Source organism: Canis aureus, chromosome 12 (genome assembly GCF_053574225.1).
Source record: "Canis aureus isolate CA01 chromosome 12, VMU_Caureus_v.1.0, whole genome shotgun sequence".
In the NCBI taxonomy this organism is placed as follows: domain Eukaryota; kingdom Metazoa; phylum Chordata; class Mammalia; order Carnivora; family Canidae; genus Canis; species Canis aureus.
In genome coordinates, this window is record NC_135622.1 from 3606283 (window position 1) to 3630758 (window position 24476).

Here is a 24476-nt window from a genome sequence, read left to right on the forward strand (position 1 = left end):
AGAGACATAGGCAGAAGGAGAAGCAGTCTCCCTGCAGGGAGCCCTATGCGGGACTCGATCCCAGGACCCTAGGATCATGACCTGAACCAAAGGCAGATGCTCAACCATTGAGCCAGCTAGGTTCCTTTAATGTATTTAAGTTTTGAATAGATAACACATTCACATGGTTTAAATACGAAAAAGTCTAAGAAAGTAGACAGTAAAAAAGATACTTCCTCATCTATCTCCCTACAGGTCATTGCTCTCACTAGTTTTTTTGTGTGTTCTTAGAAAAACCTTTTTTGAGTATACAAGCAAATACTAATACATAGACTTATTTATTTATTTATTTATTTATTTTTTTGGAATTAACACGTCCCATTCCAAATCATCACGGGATGGGTGGAGCACCTGGTGGTTAGAGTTGCAGTGTCTGGCACTATGCTTGGTACAGAACAAGGACTTAATGCTTGTGGGCCAAAGGGACAAGAACCATGACCAGTCCCCTCCAAGTTCCTTCAACCCACTCCTATTTCCCTACTTGAGTTTTGAGTGGTTTTGAGGATGAGGTGGATAAATGGAAATGATTTTCAAAAGAAGAGAAGAGAAATGAGCAAAGGAAGGTAATTGAAAGGATGCTGGAATGGGGGCAGAGGCTAACCAGGGAAGCAATGTGCCCCTCTGCAGGGGAAGCATCAGAATGAAAACCAAAAAATTCTGATTACTGGCCTCCTCCTTGTTCCACTTCCATCCTTACTTCAAGGATGAGGTGGGATTCAGGGTACCAACACACCTAAGAGAAGAGCTCAGTACTTATCTCATGACACAAGTGACTATTGAATGTCTGGGCCTGGAGAAAACATTCTAAGGCAGACTGGAGCATGCCTGCCTCTGCTGACAGTTCTTTTGCACCCTTGGGAGGCTGCGACTTTTACTCCCAAAGCTTCTACTAAGTGTAAAGCCTCAGTTCTCAGTCTCCTCTATGTTACACCTTACCGTGAAAAGCAAAACTTCTCTCTTAAAAAAAATTTTTTTTCAGTTCATTAGGTACAAATCCTCTTATCTCACCCCAAAGAATGACTTGTTACTGTACTAGAGCAGATCTAAGTCCAAAAGACAATGTTACACAGCACCGTGACCCCTAAGAAGCTATGGCCTTTCTTTCATCTGGTGGCTGTGAGTCTCTCTATAAGTCTCTCTCATAAAGTCTCCACTGCCCAACCAAAGATACCTGATTCCTTTATTCAGAGTATTCATCAAATTATGAAAATTAAATTCATTTTTCCTATTCAATGTATCGTTTGATAAATCCCAACACTCTGTGAAATTGAGGAGCTACAGATTAAGATATATAGTTACAGGACAGGGAAAACAAGTCACTTGAAATCTATGACCACTTTAATGACAAAGAAAGCCAGGAGTCCTTGACTACTCTAGTTGAGAGCAGGAGTGAGCAGAAGGTAGAAGTGCCCTCCCTGGGCACCCATGCTCAGTCACCCTGCATGGCATGATGTAAGATGAAAGCATCTGCTGACTCTAAGAGGTATAATTACCACCAGGGTGGGGGTATAATTAAAGTAAGAATAATTTACCTTAAAGAAGATAAAAATTAAGAATTATTAATGATCATAATAATTAGCCTTCTTATATCTAAGAACACAAATGCTTTACAAGCTGTAATTATCACAGCTGTCCTCTGAGGAAGGGATTCATATCTTACATCTCCTCACTTAACAGAGGGGTGAAGTGATGGGCATGCGGGAAGGCAGAAAGGAGTGGAGTGGTAATGCCTCTTCCATCACCTGTCCCATACATGGTGAAACTAGAAAGGCCCTAAAAGAGCTGACTCCTATTATGGTGTGTGCCTTCATCCCCAAACCCATAGAAATCCATCCCAAATCAAGCAATCCATCTCATTCTGACCTGCTAGCCATTTAAACTGCTTCAATGCAATAAAATTATACCAACAAGGATTTTACAAAACACCTAGTCAAGGTAAAAGATACAGTATTGCCTTCAAGGAATTTAAATCCTAACTGAGAAGACAAAACAAGGCTCCATTAAATTAGAGGGAAAAAATGTGGAAAATACACATTAACTAGTGCTAGATTGTATGATGCTGACAATGCTTGCTATGTAAAATTATTTTAATTGCAAGATCACTATATGTAAAGGTCAAGAAAGAGATGGAACTTGTACAGGGCCTCAAAGAAAATACCATAGGTCTTAGACTGGCAGAGATGGGGTCCCACTGAGTGAATCAGTGAATAAGAAGAAACAATAGGAAAACTTGAAAGGTTTAACACATAATCTTAAGAAAAAAGTCTTCATTGGAGAGATGTTTAGAGAGCTTACCAAACAATCTTATTTTTTTAAAGCCATCTCAAATCACCCTACTTGGGGACATCTGAGTGGCTCAGTCAGTTAGTTAAGTGACAGACTCTTGGTTTTGGCACAGGTCACAATCTCATGGGTCATGAGATGGAGCCCCATGTGGGGCTCTGCACTCAGCAGGGAGTCTGCTTAAGGATTCTCTCCCTCTATCCCTCCCCCCACAGGCACCCTCTCTCGATCTCGCTCGCTCGCTCTCTCTCTAAAATAAATACATGAATCTTTTAAAAAGTAAAAAATAAATCAACAAATAAAATCACCCTCCTTAGACATTTTCTCAGAGTTCCTTATTGTGGCTCATATTGTGTTCTGGAGAAGCCCATTAGGCTGACAGTGACACTAGTACCTTCTATGCTTTATCTAAATTTCCACTTTGGTGGTTTTCCAGTAAAACCAGGACAGGTGGTTTGGTTGCCTGGTCCTAGTAGAATGCCACAGAATGTCAAATCTATTATTGACTTTTTCTGGGTTCTGACAACAGAAAATGGGACAAACACCCTTGGGATAAAGACAAGGAAAATCTAATATTTCCTTAGTTCTGTTAATACAGCAGAGCTCCACCCTGAGAGATTTCAGCATGGACAAGGCTTCATGATTGACATCATATTAAAGCATCTGAGTGATATGAATCTTATTTTCTCTTTTCAATTCCTCTCTAATGAAGAGCCCAAGTCTCAAAGCCAAGTAACAGTACAGTACTGTAACTGTGCTCTAAATCCAACAGCATTAACTTTTAATAAAGAAGGGCATTCTTGCAGAATGGAGCAGGGGCATTTGGGTTCTTCCTGGGCCAGTCAGTATAGTTACTATTATCTGACCTCTCAGTGCCTCCTTGTACAGTCTTATAAAAGAAAGATAATGAGATTTCCTGTCTATAAAAAGAATGAGGATCCTCAGATTATTCTTTTTTGATTAACCATGATGAGTAAACACTGCTACCTTTCCCAGTTGTTCTTTTAAAAAAATAGATTGAAGCAATTTTTTAGGACTTGATAATTTTCTACATTCTTTGGCATTTACCAACCTTTTAAGGAAGTAGAAAACAAAAATTATTTCCCTGTTCAAACATTATGTCAGAAGCTTCTTTTAAAATAGGATTTTAAAATAATGATATTGTATTAAACAAAAGAACATTATATAGTAATGAGGGCCACTTCATTAGAATAATATCAAATCTGATTTTAGAATTTAGCATTTGAATCCACTTATATTTTTTTCTGATGATGTACAAAGAACAATAAGAAAGATAGACTAATTCTCCTAGGTTTTTCAAGTTTTTAAACATTTTGCCTTATGTTGTGTTGACTTTAAACAAAAGTGGGTAAAAATCCATCATTGGATTAAAGATCAAGCTTCAATCAGAATGGGGGAGGAGTTTTCTGTTACTATGAAAGCAATTTCAGCCATTTTTTTCAAGACTCTTCATAGGCACTTTTTTGGGAAGTTTGCCTTTATATTATTTTGCTTGCTCAACCATGATTTTAGAATGATTAATATTTTCCCTTTTTTCTCAGCTTGATTACTGTCTAGTCTCCTTTTGAGTGTATTGACTACAGGAAGATAATGCAATCAGACAAATGCATCCCACCACCTGGGCTGAGGTTCCCAACAGATCACACACTGGTAGATAACAACAGAATCAGACATAAAACAGGGTTTGTCCAGGTAATTCCTTGAAGGACACCCATAAAAAAGGCTATCCCTCTGTGACAAAAAGAGGTTCTGAGATTATCCATGGCTACATTGTACACAATGTTCGTGATGGTTCTTTCTTAGAATCCAAATATTAAGAGAACTATATAAACCCCTAAGTAGAAAGGAAAAAAGAAAAATGTTCACTCTTCACCAAGAAGCTACTATATGAAGTTTACTACCTGATCCCAAGAAATGGTGACATTTCCAGGAAAATTCCTAGATCATAGGATTCAGTGCTGAAGTCCTTAAGGATGCAGAAATGAGCCAGGCTTACAATTGTCTTCTGGTGACTTACCACTTCCACTTTCCTCTTCACCCAATTCTGGGATAGCAGTAATTGAGGGGAGAAATAGAAGTCAACTCTATTTCCATTTGGACCAATCTGCACATAATGTACTAGCCACCAAGATTAAAGTTATAAATCTTCACATTCTACTAAAGGGCACTACAGAGTCTCCTCAAAATTCAGAAAACCAATAGTTGGTTGTATTGGACAAAGGAGAAGATGGAAATGCTGAAAGCCATTGAATCATTTAATAGTCTCCATAAACCTATTGTGAACCAAAGTTTCGTATAGTCTAAAATGTAAGGGTGGAAGTCACTACCACCAGGGATAAAATCCAGTTCCTTACAATAAAACAATGCTGAGAATTGCAAATGATCACCAGAGTTGAGAAAGCCCTGACAGATATAATGGGCTAGAATGACCGATTATCTTAATGTGCTTCCAGGAGAAGCAGAGTCAAGTGTTTAGGTGTCATAATCATTAGCAACTTAGGCTGAGTAGGATGATTATATCTACAATAATGCATTACACCAGCTCTTTTTCTCTAGGGGCATCGATATGTTAATGAGAAAAGAAATGAGCAAACTTCATTTAGATGTAAGAATGAAATTTTATAGATTTCATGTTCTCTTATGAACAATTAATGAAAATATATTTTTCAGATGCCAAAATTGCTTACCAAGGAGGCAATTCCCAATCTGTAGGAAAATCATCATAAGACCCACAAATACAAATGCAAACTTCTTCCCACTTGCATTTTATTTTTTTAAGATTTTATTTATGTATTCATGAGAGACAGAGAGAGAGAGAGAGAGAGAGAGGCAGAGACACAGGCAGAAGGAGAAGCGGACTCCATGCAGGGAGCCTGACGGGGACTCAATCCCTGGACTCCAGGATGACTCCCTGGGCTAAAGGCAGGGGCTAAACTGCTGAGCCACCCAGGGATCCCCCCCACTTGCATTTTAGAGAAAAAAACTGAAACCAATTCCTTACACCCTCTCATCCTAGAATTGCTATATTAATTGGTTCTCATCAGTTATGCTAAAGTTCCTGTTTAACTCCACTCTAGAATTTATATTTTTTATATAGTAAATGGCTTAGATTTTACTACTTTTTATGAAGTCATAATTAAGATTCTGAACATTAATTTCTTTGATCGTTCAATTTTAGCACTTTAAGAAAATGACAGATTCCGTCAAATATTCTATCCATTCATGTCAGGTGGAACGAGTACCTTAACTGTCAGAAAGCAAGGTCTGTGAACCTCGTGCCAAATAGCTACGTGAGCAAATAGTGAGATAAACAAGTCCTTCATGGAGACAGAGGTGGAGCTGGGCTTGGTTAGGAATGAATCAGGCCATCCCACAGAGTGGGTGTCTCCTTCCCAAGTTGCTCTTCAAGGCACAATTAAATCCCCTATAAAAGGCCCAGGTCCCAGTTGCCCAGTACACTTGCCAGCAGTGTCAGCGAGGGCTCAGCTTCCTTTGGTGAAGTGGGTAAGTCCCAGTCAATGGGATCATCTTCTTCTGCATGATTCATTTTCCAGCTGTAGTAGATGTTGGGTGGGGATGAGGAGGGTCTATGTGCCAGAAAGGATCAGCATCTTACAGTGATGTCATACTCCAACTAACTCCATGCCATCTTATAGCTGAAACCATCACTTGAATGAAAACATGGCTCTTCTCCCAAGGCTCTGAGCTCTATAAATTTGTTTGCACATCAGGGGTTGGAGGATGGTCATGTGTGACTCTAAGGGGGTTCATCTTCCTAAAAACTGTCATCTCGAAAAGTCACCAATCCTCAGTACTCTTTTTATATTGGTTCTACTCTCTATGGGCCATCTTCATGTATTTATGACATCTGAGGTATTGGAGTTGAGAAGTAACTAAAGAAGCCAGCCAATAACTGAATATTTGCAACATATCTGAGTTGATGCAGATAACATGTATTCTATCTTCCCCATTGTTATATCTGAGCATTATAATGCCATCTTTGACTAGGAAGAAGTGGTGTTTAATCTTAGAACTGGTGACTTATGAATTATCCATGTAGATCCTGTATGTTCTATAATGTTGGAAAATAATCCATATTCCCTGTTAATTTTTCTGAGTACCACCAAATGTTTTGCTGCCACAATTAGATCTACATGGCTTCTATTCACTTTTAAATATTTTCAAATCTTCCTTTACCTTTTGGCTTTCACTTATTCTCTTTATTCAACTTTAGAGGAAGATACTTATGAGTAGCAACATATCAAATTTAAATTTCTGTTCTTCACTATCTGATCTGAAATATTCTAGGGAGTAGGAAAAGAGAGAAGGAAATGATATGGATAATCCAGATTGAGTGGACAATCAAAAGCTGACTACAGGATAGTCTGAAAGTAATTTCCTGGCTTAAAATTTCTTAGAATCTGTCTTCCCCATTCTAAGTATTCAAAGATTGAAAAAAAGAAAACTTTGAAAGCCAAGGTTAAAAATAACTACTGTTGTAAATTTGGGGCTCTGACTAAAATAGTGTGGATGAAGCCTCTCCAAGATCAGAAACAGAGTTTTGATTCTGGATCCTTTCTTATTCTCCTAGATTTACTTGAACGTGAAGGAAAGAAAAAAAAAATGTCTCCACTTCTGAGAAGCATCTTCAATATCACTGAAATGTTTAATCAATATGCCTCACATGATTGTGATGGGGCAGCACTAAGCAAGAAAGACCTGAAGAACCTCCTTGAAAGGGAATTTGGAGATGTCCTTCGGGTAAGAAATAAGAAAAGAAAATCTATTGATTTAGGGTTTAAAACGTCTTCTCAGTAGGGGTCATAGCAAAGAATAATGACCTTTTATCTATTTTATACCATCACAGCCCCACACTGCATTCCCTATTCATTTTTCTTTTTTTAAGATTTTATTTATTTATTTGAAGAGAGAGACCTCACACATGCTCAAGTGGAGACAGGGAGAGGGGAAAGCAGACTTATGCTGAGTATGGAGCCCATTGTGGGCTCAATCCCACAACCCTGAGATCATGACCTGAGTGGAGGCCTAGAGTCTGGTCTGGCACTTAACCCACTGAGACACTTAGGCACTCCACCCTTATTCATTCCTGAGTTTAAAGGTACTTAACTGGCATTGTAGTCTGAATACTAAGGAAGTAGCTAGCAACTATTTCATGTACTTGATGGTAACATCATTGTGAATGAACTGTTCATGCGAAGTTATCACCAAAGATGTCAGATCGAACTAAACTTGGAAGGAACTTAAATTTACTTCCAAATTTTAACAATTAAAATCAGCCTGATCTCTAGTAAAATGATGTTAACATGTTAACAAAACATAAGTGTTTTGTTCTGTCTTCAAACATGGGATAAAAATCAAGCAGGGGTACCGGCTATTTCAGACAGAACTAGCTGCTGTTAAACTTCACAAATTTTCGTTGTATTTCTCTCTTGAAGGTTAGTTCATTCTTATTCACCCAGCTTAAGAGAACATGGATTCTTTTGATCAGCATTAAATTACGAGTTACAAAAATTTTCAACAAATGTATGCTTTAAAATGAAGTGTTCACATTTTACATGGGGACCAGACTTGATACACACTGGATGTTTTCCTAATTGCTCTTAATGTCTTTTGAGTGTCAGCATATCACAAAATATTCATTGTGTCTATGACTGAAAGTTTACTACTTGTAAATAGTGCACTGTAAAATTTTTGTCTTCATTTTTTTCATAGAGACCACATGACCCTGAGACAGTAGATCTGATCCTGGAACTTCTGGATCGCGACTGTAACGGGCTGGTTGACTTCAACGAATTCCTCCTGTTCGTTTTCAAGGTGGCTCAAGCTTGTTATTACGCCCTCAGCCAGGCTGCCGGGCTAGATGAGAAGGGGGCCAACTGTGAGGGAAAGGATAACCCATTACAAGATCCCAGGCAAAAAGAAGACCAAAGGAGATTTGAGCCCCAGGACACACAATTTGAAGAACGCAGGCAGAAGAGACAGGAACTGGAGAGGGAGCTCGCAGAGGAGGAGCAGCAGCGACTGCAGAGGCGAGAACAGGAAAGGCGCCTGGAAGAGGAAGAGCATCTGCAGAGGCGCAAGGGTCGAGAGCCAGAGACACTTCCTGATCAAGAGCAAAGGCGAGAGAGGCAGGCGCAGCGGGAGCTGCAAGAGGAAGAGCATCTGCAAAGGCGGGAGCGCCAAGAGCAAGGCGAGCGGGCACTCGAGGAGGAAGGCGAGCAACTGCAACGGCAAAGGCGCCAGGAAAGGCACCTGGAGCAGGAGCTGCGGCGCGAGCAGGAGAGACGTGTGCAAGAACAAGAGCAGGAGCTGAGACGCGAGGAGCAGGAGCTCAGGCGTGAGCAGGAGCTAAGGCGCGAGCAAGAACTGAGACGCAAGGAGCCGCGCCTGGAGCAGGAGCTGAGGCGCGAGCAGGAGGAAAGACGCGAGCAAGAACTAAGGCGCGAGCAGGAGCTGAGACGCAAGGAGCCGCGCCTGGAGCAGGAGCTGAGGCGCGAGGAGCAGGAGCTCAGGCGTGAGCAAGAACTGAGGCGCAAAGAGCAGCGCTTGGAGCAGGAGCTGAGGCGCGAGCAAGAACTAAGGCGCGAGCAGGAGCAGACACGTGAGCAGCTGAGACGCAAGGAGCCGCGCCTGGAGCAGGAGCTGAGGCGCCGGCAGGAGGAAAGACGCGAGCAAGAACTAAGGCGCGAGCAGGAGCCGCGGCGCGACGAGCCGCAGCAGAGACGGGAGCAGCTGAGACGCAAGGAGCAGCGCCTGGAGCAGGAGCTGGGGCGCGAACAAGAATTAAGACACGAGCAGGAGCTGAGACGCGAGGAGCAGGAGCTCAGGCGTGAGCAGGAGCTAAGGCGCGAGCAAGAACTGAGGCGCAATGAGCAGCGCTTGGAGCAGGAGCTGAGGCGCGAGCAGGAGGAAAGACGCGAGCAAGAACTAAGGCGCGAGCAGGAGCTGAGACGCGAGGAGCCGCGCCTGGAGCAGGAGCTGGGGCGCGAACAAGAATTAAGACACGAGCAGGAGCTGAGACGCGAGGAGCAGGAGCTCGGGCGTGAGCAGGAGCTAAGGCGCGAGCAAGAACTGAGGCGCAATGAGCAGCGCTTGGAGCAGGAGCTGAGGCGCGAGCAGGAGCTGAGACGCAAGGAGCCGCGCCTGGAGCAGGAGCTGAGGGGCGAGCAGGGAAGACGTGAGCAGCTCAGACGCGAGGAGCAGCGCCTGAAGCAGGAGCTGAGGCGCGAGCAGGAGGAAAGACGCGAGCAAGAACTAAGGCGCGAGCAGGAGCTGAGGCGCGAGGAGCCGCGCCTGGAGCAGGAGCTGAGGCGCGAGCAGGAGCTGAGACGCAAGGAGCCGCGCCTGGAGCAGGAGCTGAGGCGCGAGCAGGAGGAAAGACGCGAGCAGCTCAGACGCGAGGAGCAGCGCCTGGAGCAGCAGCAGAGGCGCGAGCAGCAGCTGGCGGAGGAGGTGGAGCAGGAAGAGGCACGTGAGCGGGGCAAGTGCCGCACCCCAAGGTGGCAGTGGCAGCTGGAAAGTGAAGCGGAAGCTCGTCAGAGCAAAGTTTACTCCAGGCCCCGCAGGCAGAAAGAAGAGAAGAGGCAGCGCCAGGAGCTCGAGCAGCAGCTGCGGGCGCAGGAGGAGGACGCCCAGTGGCAGCGCGGGGCCCGGCCCCTCGGAGAGGAGCGCGAACGCGGGCTGCAACGGGAGGAGCAGGTGCGCCGGCTGGAGGCGGAGGAAGAGCAGCGCCGCGACTCTAAATGGCAGTGGCAGGCGGAGGAAGAGAGCGAGAGGCGCCGCCAGAGGCTGTCGGCCAGGCCCGCTTTGCAGGAGCAGCGGGAGAGGCAGCTAAGAGCGGAGGAGCCACAGGAGCGGGAACTGTTCCGTGAGGAGGAGCAGGAGCGCCAACGACTCGAGAGGGAGCAGGAGCAGCAGGTCCGTGAGGAGGAGAAGCAGCTCCGGTTGGAGAACTTCCAGGAGGATCAAGGGAGGAAGCTACGCCAGGAGGAGCAGCGCCGAGACCAAAAATGGAGGTGGCAACCCGATGAGGAAAGCCAAAGGCACCGCCACATAGTGTACGCCAAGCCAGCTGAACGGGAGCAGCTGAGGGAGGAAGAGCAGGTGCAGAGGGAGGAACGCGAGAAAAGGAGGCGCCAGGAGGAACCGCTCCTGCAGGAAAGGGAAGAGCAGCTGCGCCGCCAAGAGCGCGACAGGAAGTTCCGCGAGGAGGAACAGCTCCTGCAGGAAAGGGAAGAGCAGCTGCGCAGGAGGGAACGTGAGCAGCAGCTGCGCCAGGAGCGTGACAGGAAGTTCCGCGAGGAGGAACAGCTCCTGCAGGAAAGGGAAGAGCAGCTGCGCCGCCAGGAGCGTGACAGGAAGTTCCGCGAGGAGGAACAGCTCCTGCAGGAAAGGGAAGAGCAGCTGCGCCGCCAGGAGCGTGACAGGAAGTTCCGCGAGGAGGAACAGCTCCTGCAGGAAAGGGAAGAGCAGCTGCGCCGCCAAGAGCGTGACAGGAAGTTCCGCGAGGAGGAACCGCTCCTGCAGGAAAGGGAAGAGCAGCTGCGCCGCCAGAAGCGTGACAGGAAGTTCCGTGAGGAGGAACAGCTCCTGCAGGAAAGGGAAGAGCAGCTGCGCAGGAGGGAACGTGAGCAGCAGCTGCGCCAGGAGCGTGACAGGAAGTTCCGTGAGGAGGAACAGCTCCTGCAGGAAAGGGAAGAGCAGCTGCGCAGGAGGGAACGTGAGCAGCAGCTGCGCCAGGAGCGTGACAGGAAGTTCCGCGAGGAGGAACCGCTCCTGCAGGAAAGGGAAGAGCAGCTGCGCCGCCAGGAACGCGACAGGAAGTTCCGCGAGGAGGAACAGCTCCTGCAGGAAAGGGAAGAGCAGCTGCGCCGCCAGGAGCGCGACAGGAAGTTCCGCGAGGAGGAACAGCTCCTGCAGGAAAGGGAAGAGCAGCTGCGCCGCCAGGAACGCGACAGGAAGTTCCGCGAGGAGGAACAGCTCCTGCAGGAAAGGGAAGAGCAGCTGCGCCGCCAGGAGCGTGACAGGAAGTTCCGTGAGGAGGAACAGCTCCTGCAGGAAAGAGAAGAGCAGCTGCGCCGCCAAGAGCGTGACAGGAAGTTCCGCGAGGAGGAACAGCTCCTGCAGGAAAGGGAAGAGCAGCTGCGCCGCCAGGAGCGCGACAGGAAGTTCCGCGAGGAGGAACAGCTCCTGCAGGAAAGAGAAGAGCAGCTGCGCCGCCAAGAGCGTGACAGGAAGTTCCGCGAGGAGGAACAGCTCCTGCAGGAAAGGGAAGAGCAGCTGCGCCGCCAGGAGCGCGACAGGAAGTTCCGCGAGGAGGAACAGCTCCTGCAGGAAAGGGAAGAGCAGCTGCGCCGCCAGGAGCGCGACAGGAAGTTCCGCGAGGAGGAACAGCTCCTGCAGGGAAGGGAAGAGCAGCTGCGCCGCCAGGAGCGCGACAGGAAGTTCCGCGAGGAGGAACAGCTCCTGCAGGAAAGGGAAGAGCAGCTGCGCAGGAGGGAACGTGAGCAGCAGCTGCGCCAGGAGCGCGACAGGAAGTTCCGCGAGGAGGAACAGCTCCTGCAGGAAAGGGAAGAGCAGCTGCGCAGGAGGGAACGTGAGCAGCAGCTGCGCCAGGAGCGCGACAGGAAGTTCCGCGAGGAGGAACCGCTCCTGCAGGAAAGGGAAGAGCAGCTGCGCCGCCAGGAACGCGACAGGAAGTTCCGCGAGGAGGAACAGCTCCTGCAGGAAAGGGAAGAGCAGCTGCGTCGCCAGGAGCGTGACAGGAAGTTCCGCGAGGAGGAACAGCTCCTGCAGGAAAGGGAAGAGCAGCTGCGTCGCCAGGAGCGTGACAGGAAGTTCCGCGAGGAGGAACAGCTCCTGCAGGAAAGGGAAGAGCAGCTGCGCCGCCAAGAGCGTGACAGGAAGTTCCGCGAGGAGGAACAGCTCCTGCAGGAAAGGGAAGAGCAGCTGCGCCGCCAGGAACGCGACAGGAAGTTCCGCGAGGAGGAACAGCTCCTGCAGGAAAGGGAAGAGCAGCTGCGTCGCCAGGAGCGTGACAGGAAGTTCCGCGAGGAGGAACAGCTCCTGCAGGAAAGGGAAGAGCAGCTGCGTCGCCAGGAGCGTGACAGGAAGTTCCGTGAGGAGGAACAGCTCCTGCAGGAAAGGGAAGAGCAGCTGCGCCGCCAAGAGCGTGACAGGAAGTTCCGCGAGGAGGAACAGCTCCTGCAGGAAAGGGAAGAGCAGCTGCGCCGCCAGGAGCGCGACAGGAAGTTCCGCGAGGAGGAACAGCTCCTGCAGGAAAGGGAAGAGCAGCTGCGCAGGAGGGAACGTGAGCAGCAGCTGCGCCAGGAGCGCGACAGGAAGTTCCGCGAGGAGGAACAGCTCCTGCAGGAAAGGGAAGAGCAGCTGCGCCGCCAGGAGCGCGACAGGAAGTTCCGTGAGGAGGAACAGCTCCTGCAGGAAAGGGAAGAGCAGCTGCGCCGCCAGCAGAGAGAGGATCAGAGGCGCCGTAGCCAAGTCTGGGAAGAAGGAGACAAAGGCCGAAGGCAGGCTCTGGAGCCCGGCAAGCGTCCGTTTGCTAGTGTCCCGGTGCGCTCCAGCCCTCTCTATGAGTACATCCAAGAGCAGAGATCTCAGTACCGCCCTTAAGAGATGTTACCAATATCCCGACACCTGCCAAAGCTTCCAGCAAAAGATAATGAGGAAACACTGGATACCAAATAACTCAAGATGTTTCTGGTTGTGGGAGAACTCTCTGATGTTTCAAAATCTTTTTTTTCCAAAACTTTAAACTATAGTCATTTTATATACCTTGTACCTTGCCTTTATTCTTTCTCAAGTAATTCTTTACTGCAGGGTGTCTTTACTCTTTGGTGCAGATGTGGTGTGCATTGTTTAAAAATATAAATCATTTAATTTGTTTAAGGAGTTTTGTTTGGGGAACGTTAATTTATTGCTTTCAAGAGTAACAAGAATATGATTTAGGATTCAAAAGATTTGGGTCTTTCTTTAATAGTCCATCTTTTGGGAGAGTTTAGATATTTTTAATGTTCCATTTGGCATTTCCCGCAGATAATTAACATTAACTACATTAATATTTATCTCCAAATAGGCTCGCTTTTGTGGTATAATTAGCACAGATTCTGCAAGGGGACCGAATCTTTATAATCCTTGAGTAGCACAGGGGGAGTGACTTCTACAGAAAATTCCCTATAAAATCTGCCCCTAATTGGAAGAAATATCTATTATGAAGAAGGCTTAGCTTCAAGACTTGGAATTTGAATTAGAATTTTTTCATACACAAGCACTTAAAATCTCATGAAGCAAAGGCAAGGTGTTTCTCAAACAACTCCAGAGTTCAAATTTTAAAACTGTCTACGTAGTCTGTAGTGCTCAGTTCTGTGCCCCCAGTCTTTGATGAGGTTAAGAATATTACTACCTTTGTTCATTTTAACTGAGAGGGAGCCTGCTCAGGATCTTGTAAACATATATTTAGCTTTAAAGCAATAAAAGAAAACAGCATTTTGGGGGAGGGAAAGGGAAAATTTGTGAACAGAAAGACAAGTTTGTAGAGGCCCTTAGATGAGCCAAGACCCATCAGCCCACAATCCTTTGAGGCCTATTGATACTACGCTGGAGACATTCTTGTTGAAATGAGTGGACTACATAAAAAACAATAAAAGTTTGGCAAATAGTTATTTTTGTCTCTTTTTATTAAGCATTAAATAACTCAAGATCTAATGGTTTTTAACTGATGTAAGCTCCCATTTAAGGGTATTTAGCTACTATTATCTATGTCTAAATATGAAAAAGGGGGAAAAATCTGTTTTCCCCAACCATTTTTTCCTGTTAGGGTGAGCCCTACATTATTTCCATCTCCAAGCTACAATTCTCTTTCCAGGGGTTTTTATTCTTCACTGCACAGCTTTCCGTTCTTTCAGGGACTCACTAGTCATGATATATAAAATTGTTTGTATAATGTGTTTGTTAATTCTTCCTTCTGAGAATACAGCAGCTTCTTGGTCTCTGATGTCTGATAAGCCAATAGTAGAAAATGGCCTGAAAGTTCAGTTCAATATTACAGAAATTGTAGGTGACCTGTTGACTTAAGCAGCATATCCCTGAGGTGACACAATCAGAAGATGCTTAATACTAATCAGACCAAAGTATAAAATTGTTATCTAAAAATCCAAACACCCCTCTGCCACCTGCTGAAGTCTATATTCAGCATTCATACCTTAGCAACTAGGAATAAGTCCAAGAAGACCCTAATCCAGGATAGGATCGTTTCTAATTGTGAGGGTCCCAGGTGAGATGTTCGAAGTTACTTAACATTTTGATCAATGGTGGAGAGAAAAAAGCTAAGCCTATAGCTCCTGAGAATCATTCTGATAGAGTAAGGTGACAATTTCTGCAAGGAGCACTAGCGTCTCCCTCACTTTAACACAAACAGTAGATACCCACAAAAGGCAGAACCTGGGAATCCCTGATGCCCTTGGAACTTCATCTCTTTCAAATGATTTCTAACTGCAAAACTACTTTTCTCTTAAGGCAAGTGTAAACTTTTCCTTATTTAGTCTTCCTGGAAACCCTGGAAGAGCCTCACTGGCTTTCTCCAGGATCCTCTCAATGGGCACCTCCTTATAAATATCAGCCCCAGGATACTCCTGAAATATATACTCATCATATAAGCTACAATTCACCTATAATAAAAAACAATCAAAGCCCACAGGCTTCTTGCAGCACTTTACAAGATGAGGAAAGGGCCAATTTCCAAAGAAGAAAGTATTGTCTCATCACAGTTATAATAACATGTAGTTAGAAAAAAAATGTCAGCCAGTACATGCCCTATGGCTCTTCTTTTATTCATTGGCAGGAGATCATACTGGCAAGCCAACCTTCCTGCACCACCTAAATAATGTACGTGCATGGGCAGAACCTTGAGGCTATTGGGCAACTGGCTGCTTAACTATAAACTGGGAGCTCTATTAACATCACCTTGGCTGCTACTGGGGAATGGGGTTGAGAGTTGAATATATATGATCTGTAATGGAAAAGCTGGTCTCCACTTTATGGGCTGAATTATGTCCCTCCTATAGGTTCATATGGGAATTCCTAACCCTCAGCACATTAAAATGTAGCCATGTTTGGAGATACATTATTTAGGTAATGAAATTAAAATGAGGTCATTAGGTGGGCCCTAATCCAATTGAATGCTGTCCTTATAAGAAGAGAAAACTTGGACATGGAGAGAGGGAAGATGATATGAAGACAAAGGAAGAAAATGGCCATTTACAAGCTAAGAATAGAGATCCTTGGAAGAGATCCTTCCCTCATGGCCCTCAGAAGAAGCCAACCCTCCCAACATCTTCTTATACCTCTAACATCCAGAACTGTGAGAAAATAAATTTATGTTGGCTAAGCCACCCAGCATGTGGCATTTTGTACTGATAGCTCTAGCAAACTAATATATCATATAAGATGAGGTTATGTTTCTAGGGAAACATCTGTATTTCAATGTGATGACCTTTATTTATCTTTTGACATCTTATAAGCAGATCCTGGTTCCTCAAAGACATTTTAGTAGATCTGCCATAGTTTAAATGGTACAGTGGAAAGACTGCTTCAAGGAACCAGAAGCCTGGTTTAATTAATTAATCCATTCATTCATTCAGCAAATATTTAATGAGTTCTTGCTATGTGCAAGGCATCCTAAGGCAATATGCATACAGTAGTGAAATAGTCCTTCTCACCTGTTTCTTCGTTTACTGTCTGTGTATCCTTATGCAAGTCACTTAGGCTTTCTGGGCCTCGTTTTGTATTTTGAACTATGAGGTTGAAATGGTTATTACCAAGGTATTCCTAGGACTGGAAAAACATAATTCTAACATTCAGTTTGTCCAACTGTATGGGAGAGCAAGACCCTAGCAGGAAAAAGAAAAAATAAGAACAGGGACACACATAAATAGCTACAATTTTATGCATATAGCAAAAACCAATTATCCCTGCCATCACTCCATACTCCAAACAGTACATGCTGAAACAACAATGATGGTAGATAGACACCAAGGCCTGCTGAGGTCAGTTCTCCCATCCCTATAGCCCCTGAGTTAATGCTCCTCTGAGACCCATGCAGACAGTCACAGATGCTGCCTACCCCTCACACAATTGGTTTCTTGGGTTGTTTTTCCTTCCTTGTTTCCACATACTTTACATTCTACAATAATAAAACAGAGCCAACCCAGACTTGAGGCTTCACCTTGACACCTGCACTTCTTGGCGGTGCCTGACAGTGTAGCCCCTTCAGGTCTTTGTCAAAGATAATGGATTCTGAGTAATCATTTCGTCTCTCATCGGAACATGCCACATGGCAAAACTGAACTTCTAAAAGCAACTCAAATAATGCCTCACCCCAGCTTCTACCTTAAACTAAGAGAAAGCAGGAAAAAGAATTAAATGATGGTAATCATCAGAGCCTAGTTTAGCTTCAAAGATCTTGTCTTTCTAGCCAATCGGACCTGAAGTTCCTTCTATTTATCTCTCAAATTCCTCCCCAGAGTGTTTTCCTATCATCTAGGGTTTACTCACTGCACGAAAAGACCCTAAACCTATCTCATTTTCTATGATTCTAGTACTATTAAAAATCATTGACCCTCTAATTTATGAACTTCACATATACATTTAATTACTCCCATTTGTTTCAGAGGAGAAAATGAAGTCCTAGAACTTGGTTCCACTCAAAATAAAAGTCAGTGGCCATTAGTTAAGTATGAACCCATCTCTGCTCTATCTTCTGCACTAATTATACATTGCTAGTATTTTCATTCAGTCCTAGTAATTAGTCTGCTCAGCAAGTATACTGGCATTGTAAGCCTCTGAAGATTGTGATCTATGTAGTATGTAATAAGCACATTTCCCTTCTTAGTTAAGAGCTGACAGTCACCAGGACACCTGGATGGCTCAGCGGTTAAGCTCTGCTTTCAGCTCAGGACGTGACCCTGGAGTTCAGGGATGGAGTCCCACATTGGGCTCCCTGAGGGGAGCCTGCTTCTCCCTCTGCCTATGTCTCTTCCGTCTCTCTCTCTCTCTCTCATGAACAAATAAATAAAATCTTTTTTTAAAAAAGAGCTGACAGTCACATACAACAACCTAAAATTAATGTAAAGCATAGATTTCTGAGTAGGTCATCATTTTCCAAATCCTCTGGACTTCCACAGCAAGCACTCAAGTTACAAAAACTTAAAAATTTAATTTCTATTTGTCATCACTCCCCTTTAAAAGAAAAAAATGAGTGTGGTATTTTCTGCAAGATAAAGGCTAAGATCTTCAATTTGGAATTTAAAGCCCTCCACACTCTAGAGGTAATATATCTTTTAATCCTGGCCCCCTCAATATCTCTTGAACCAAGCATGTTGTTAAAAGCACACTAGTCTATGTTGTCATCAGGACACCTTATGATTGTCCTTCCTTCAAAAGCTTACTGGCATAATTTATCTATTTGGAATGCCTCCCTCCCTAACTACCTGGACACTTTCTAATTAGTTTAATAGACCCAGATTTAGTCCCACCTCTTCCTTTGAGTCTTCCCTAATCATTCAGACACATATTCACTGAGATTCCAAGATAGCTATTATCTTTACTACTTACTCGTTAATTGATTACAATATTCTGCCTTAGTTGGCTTTATACTTGCTTCATCTTCCAACTAGATAGTAAAGACCTTGAAAACAAAGACTACACTTTGGACTTCTTTATTTTGTATATTCTTTCCAGGATAAACAATAAGCAATAGAACTCTATGAAATTCTGTTGAAATATGTGGAGTGTCTCACTAGAAAAATATATATTCTCAATAATTTCATCTAGGATTTCAAAAGTTCCTAGTCCCTATGAAGCTAAGGAGTTGTGAGAATTTGATGCATAATATAGATATTCAATTAATATTTGTCACATGAATTACTATAACCCTTATAGTTCTTTTAGTCCAAGGTTTCTACTACCCACCTAACATATCATCCTTCCCTCTGAATACTGAAGCCCTAAGTCCCTTTTTGTATTTTGAAAATTCTTCAATGTTGAACATTGCTTAATGTTCACAAAGAGGAGGAAGAAGTTTGGGTGGGGTTATGGACACAAAGCAGGATTCTATAAAGTAGAAGAGACTTAGGCAGGTATAAATTTTGATGGGAAAAAAAAAACAAATAGAGACTGCAGCATAGAAAAGAGAGGGAATTATCAACATACATGATTTCCTGAAAAGACAGGAAAACCAGGATCCAGAGAGGAAGAGAGATTAGGCTTAGATGGATGCCTTTTCTAATGTAACAAAAAGAAACCATGCATGTAAATAGGTGCCAGTAAATTTGTAGTTTGGTGGAAGAAAGTTAAGGGATTCTCCTCTGATGACTTTTATTTTATTTATGAAGTAAACAGGCAGGACCATCTTCTAAGAGTAAGGGGCTGGGGAGGTTGTCAGATAACCAAAGGAAGTAGAGATGATTTAAAATAACTTTTGTAAAAAAAAAAAAGGAAAAATAACTGTTGTAAGGGCACCTGGGTGGCTCAGGGGTTGAGAGTCTGCCTTCAACTCAGGGTGTGATCCCAGGGTCCTGGGATCAAGTTTCCCAACAGGCTCCCCACAGGGAGCCTGCTTCTCCCTCTCCTGTATCTCTGCCTCTCTCTCTGTGTCTCTCATGAATAAATAATAATGCTTTTTAAAAATTAAACTAAAATAAAATAAGACAAAATAAAACAACTGTTGTATTACAAAACTAGTGATCAAAACAATTTAGAAATGGCACAAAAATAGGCACATAGATCAATGGAACAGAATAGAAAATCCTGATATAAAGCCACAAATATACGGTCAATTAATCTTTGACAAAGCAGGAAAGAATAGCCAATGGGAAAAAGACAGTCTCCTCAACAAACAGTGTTGGGATAATTGGACAACATGCAAAAGAATGAAACTGTATCACTTTCTTACACCACACACAAAAACAAATTCAAAATGGATTAAAAACCTAAACATGAGACCTGAAACCATAAAAATCCTAGAAAAGAACACAGGCAGTAGCTTCTTTGACATTAGCCATAGCAACTTCTTTCTAGATACACCTCCTCAGGCAAGGGAAACAAAACAAAAATAAACTGTTGGGATCACATCAAAATAAAAAGCTACAGAGCAAAGGAAACAATCAACAAAAACTAAAAGGCAATGGTAGATCTTTGCAAATGACATATCCTATAAAGAGCTAATATCCAAAAATATATAAAGAATTTATAAAACTCAACAACCCAAAACAAATAGTCCAATTAAAAATGGGTATAAGACATGAGCAGACATTTCCCCAAAGAAAACATATAGATGGCCAAAAGATACATGAAAAGATACTCAACATCACTCATCAGAGAAATGCAAATCAAAACTGCAATGAGTTATTACCACACACATGTCAGAATGGCTAAAATCAACAACAGAAAACAGTAAGTATTGGTGAGACTGTAGAGAAAAAGGAACACCATGCACTGTTGATGGGAAAACTGTTCAGTGGTTCCTCAAAAAGTTAAAAGTAGAACTACCCTAAGATCCAGTAATCTTTGAACCCCAGTCCCATTCCTCAGAGAAAGATTCTTTTTTAAAAATTTGTTGTTCTTCTTCTCCTGGCATAACCTCTGGTAGTAAAATTTATCCGTTTAAAATGACATATCCATGATGAAAGGGGGGGATTTAAATCACTTATGCTGCCTCTCTTCTCCACCCTCTTTCTCAGTTTTTAATATTTCATTATTCTAATCTGCAATTACCATTCTAATTCAAAATAATGGACTTATTTTTTCTTTTTCCATCAACTTTTGGTAGTACCACTTCCACTTTTACATTTCCAACCACAACCAAATATACCGTGCTTTGTACATACACTTGGAAACCAGTAAATATCTACATTGCTATGTTAAAGCACTTAGGCACAGAAGCAAGATTGCTTAAGAGCGAAAAATGAATCTACCACTTAATAGCTTTGTAGCCTTGGGCAAGACACTTGACCTATATTTTCCTTATCCTTGGTGCTCTGAAATTTCCAAGGATACATCTAGGTGAACATTTTGTTTGAACATTTTAAAATCTGAAATCTCTAGGAATCTTAATTTGATAAATTAATCTTTTATCTCCCTGCTCCTATTAGTAGGCTCTACTAAGTTGATTATGTAGGTTTCTTACTTTTTCTCTCACCTCTTACATTTCTCTTTTTGCTTTATATTCTAAAATTTTACTATCCAAAGAGGTAGCCACTAGGTGAATATGGCTATCTGCATTTAAGTTTAAATTAATACATATTATTTTTGTATATATTTTTTATTGGAGTTCGATGTGCCAACATATAGCATAACACTCAGTGTTCGTCCCATCAAGTGCCCCCCTCAGTGCCCATCACCCAGTCACCCCAACCCCCCACCCACCTCCCTTTCCACCACCCCTTGTTCGTTTCCCAGACTTAGGTGTCTCTCATGTTCTTTCACCCTCACTGATATTTCCCACTCATTTTCTCTCCTTTCCCCTTTATTCCCTTTCACTATTTTTTATAATTCCCAAATGAATGAAACCATATGTTTGTCCTTCTCTGATTGACTTACTTAACTCAGCATAATACCCTCCAGTTCCATCCATGTCGAAGCAAATGGTGGGTATTTGTCGTTTCTAATGGCTGAGGAATATTCCATCATATACATATACCAAATCTTCTTTTCCATTCATCTTTCAATGGACACCGGGGCTCCTTCCACAGTTTGGCTATTGTGGACATTACTGCTAGAAACATTGGGGTGCAGGTGTCCTGCGTTTCACTGCATCTGTATCTTTGGGGTAAATCCCCAGCAGTGCAATTGCTGGGTCTTAGGGCAGATCTATTTTTAACTCTTTGAGGAACCTCCACACAGTTTTCCAGAGTGGCTGCACCATTCACATTCCCACCAACAGTGCAAGAGGGTTCCCTTTTCTCCACATCCTCTCCAACATCTGTGGTTTTCTGCCTTGTTAACTTTCCCCATTCTCACTGGTGTGAGGTGGGATCTCATTGTGGTTTTGATTTGTATTTCCCTGATGGCAAGTGATGCAGAGCATTTTCTCATGTGCTTGTTGGCCATGTCTATGTCTTCCTCTGTGAGATTTCTGTTCATGTCTTTTGCCCATTTCATGATTGGATTGTTTGTTTCTTTGCTGTTGAGTTTAATAAGTTCTTTATAGATCTTGGAAACTAGCCCTTTATCTGATACATCATTTGCAAATATTTTTTCCCATTCTGTAGGTTGTCTTTTAGTTTTCTTGACAGTTTCTCTTGCTGTGCATAAGCTTTTAATCTTGATGAAGTCCCAATAGTTCATTTTTGCTTTTGTTTCCCTTGCCTTCATAGATGTATCTTGCAAGAAGTTGCTGTGGCCAAGATAAAAAGCGTGTTGCCCACACTCTAGGATTTTGATAGATTCTTGTCTCACATTTAGATCTTTCATCCATTTTGTGTTTATGTTTGTATATGTTGTAATAGAATGGTCTAGTTTCATTCTTCTGCATGTGGCTGTCCAATTTCTCCAGTGCCATTTATTTGAAGAGACTGTCCTTTTTCCAGTGGATAGTCTTTCCTGCTTTGTCGAATATTAGTTGACCATAGAGTTGAGGGCCCATTTCTGGATTCTCTGTTCTGTTCCATTAAACAACGTGTTTGTTTTTGTGCCAGTACCACACAGTCTTGATGATCACAGCTTTGTAGTACAACCTGAAATCTGGCATTGTGATGCCCCTGACTCTGGTTTTCTTTTTCAGTATTCCCCTGGCTATTTGGGGTCTTTTCTGATTCCACACAAATCTTATGATGATTTGTTCCAAGTCTCTGAAGAAAGTCCATGGTATTTTGATAGGGATTGTATTAAATGCGCAAATTGCCTGGGTAGCATTGGCATTCCATGTTCATGGATTGGAAGAATTAATATTGTGAAAATTAATACATATTAAATAAAATTTAAAATTTAGTTTCTCACTCTAGCCACATTTCAAACCACATATATAGCTAGTGGCTATCACATTGGACAGTGCAAATATCTAAAGTTCTATTGGAAAATGCTCTTCTAAAGGATTTTGTCAATATTGTGAGATATTTTAAAATTCTAATTGTTTTTTATTTATTTCATTTCATGTTTGTATTTAATTTCATCTAAAAATACCATTTTCTTTTCTGATTTTTGTTCTTTGATTATTCTTTTGGAGCATCCTAGTCTTGCCTCAATTAATCTCTTGGGAGTATATTAATTAGAGGTTTCTTTTTAATCTTTCTTCTACATCCTGAATTATATCTATTTCCTCTGGGACCAAGAGGAAATTTGTCTGTTTGTCTTACTCTTTTTTTTCATGCTGCTGATTTATTAATATACCTGAATATTCTTGGTTGCTCCTTTACATCAACTAAAAGATCTGAGTTTCTTCTGATTTGTATAAATATGTCTGTTTTCACACCAACTCTCTTACTTGTGGCAGGCTGAAGGAGAAACCTGTCAATTTGCAGAGAAATGGCTGTCTGGCTGCAGATCTGCCTTTTCCCACCCTCAACTAATGCCATATGGAGAATATCTACACTAGATGCTCTGGCTTTCAGTCCATCCATTAATCAACAAATATGACAGAGCACCTACTATAGTCCAGATACTTATACAGCTTCTGAGGATAGTATGGAAAATAAGATACAGAGTTCTGCCTTCAAGGAGTTTACATTTAACATTTTTAGGACTTTTGTTCAATTTCTTTAGGAAAGAGTCATTTGGAGTTTTGCTAGAAAGGTTAGGCAATATAGCATATGCCCAGATGTCTATGTTCTATGCTCTAAAGTGGAGGAGGGATATGGGAATGGCCACTAAAACAGAAGTTCCTCACATAAACTCTCAATTACTTTCCCTATTTAAAGCCCAACTTCCCCAACTTCCTACTCCCACCTCCATCATACCTGCTAATTCTGAGTCCAGAGTTTCTCCAGGTTTTGAAGGCTGAACCTACTCTCATCTCTGCCCCTCCTTCATAACACATTCTGGGCTGTGCCTTTCTCCATTTGTTTATATTATGAACATTCAAGCATCCACTTTTCAACTTCCATAAATTTCCTGAATCTAAGCTATAATTCTCCAGTTCTGCTTATAGTTCTGGTACATTTATTTCTTGTATATTTTTATTTTAGAGGATTCCTGGAAAGACAAAAGAATATACATTTGCTCAGTCTACCATCATCTTGAACACTTTTATAATAAGAAAAAAGATAACAAAACTATAAATAAAAGCTGGAGTCTTCTTCTTTGCTTGTTACATTTTCCAGTATTACAGAGAATCATTAAAAATTGCTGTGTTAGCAGGACACCTGAATGGCTCCCTCAGTTAGGTGTAGGACTCTTGATTTCAGCTCAGGTCATGATCTCTGGTAATGAGATCCAGTCCCACATCTAGGCTTCACACTCAGGCTTTCCACTCAGGGTAGAACCAGTGTTTCCCTTTCTCTCCTTCTCTGCCCCTCCCCTGCCCACACGTGGCTATCTCATAAATAAATAAATCTTTTTTAAAACTGCTTTATTAGCCGTCTTTTCCGAAGTAGCCTTCATATGGGTTTTATTTGGAGCCTTCACTGAAGACTTCAGGTGTGGCCTTTGAAAAGCAATAGACTTTCAAACATAGTTCTTTATTATTTGTTTGTTTGTTTATTTGAGAAAGAGACAGAGAGAGAGATAGCCCACATGTGAGCAGGGAGCGACAGAGGGAGAAAGAGAGAGAATCTCAAATAGGATCCACTCTAAGCTGGGGCTGCGTTCCATGAGATCATGACCAACCTAAAATCAAAGGTCCAGCACTTAACACACTGAGCCACCCAGGCACCTCAGATATAGTTCTTTATTAATCAATTTCTTTTCACTGTGTCTCTCTCCCTTTCTTCACTGTCCCTGCACAAAATTAGAAGGGAGAGGACATCATGAAGGGACTATTAGAGATCTCTTTTTGGAAGTAGAAAGGGCAACCAGGTCTTTTTTTCAGTAATAGTAGAATTGTTTATGGTTTATTATATAGCAATCTAAATAACTTTTTTAAACAAAAAAGTATTCTTACCCTA

The 24476-nt window shown here is 42.9% G+C and overlaps 1 protein-coding gene and 1 long non-coding RNA gene across 2 annotated transcripts in view; one reads left to right on the top strand and one right to left on the bottom strand.

Annotated features, from left to right (window-relative positions):
* The window catches only part of LOC144324816 (uncharacterized), a 52949-nt gene extending 48550 nt beyond the window's left edge, over positions 1–4399 (bottom strand). Inside the window, exon 1 of the long non-coding RNA XR_013390231.1 lies at positions 4245–4399. This is a non-coding gene — a long non-coding RNA (uncharacterized LOC144324816). The remainder of the gene's footprint in view (positions 1–4244) is intronic.
* Positions 4400–5812: 1413 nt separating this feature from the next.
* TCHH (trichohyalin) lies at positions 5813–14042 on the top strand. Its single transcript, XM_077916207.1, has 3 exons — positions 5813–5847; positions 6935–7104; positions 8077–14042. Exons 2-3 carry the CDS (start codon positions 6967–6969, stop codon positions 12991–12993), a joined length of 5055 nt encoding a protein of 1684 aa, XP_077772333.1. The 5' UTR covers positions 5813–5847; positions 6935–6966; the 3' UTR covers positions 12994–14042.
* Positions 14043–24476: the final 10434 nt, after the last annotated feature.

What these genes read in the sequence shown, in the direction of transcription:
- TCHH (XM_077916207.1), top strand. Translation starts at nt 6,967, where the DNA reads ATGTCTCCACTTCTGAGAAGCATCTTCAATATCACTGAAATGTTTAAT. An exon ending in AATTTGGAGATGTCCTTCGG is followed by an intron (nt 7,105 to 8,076) that starts GTAAGAAATAAG and finishes TTTTTTTCATAG; the next exon opens with AGACCACATGACCCTGAGAC.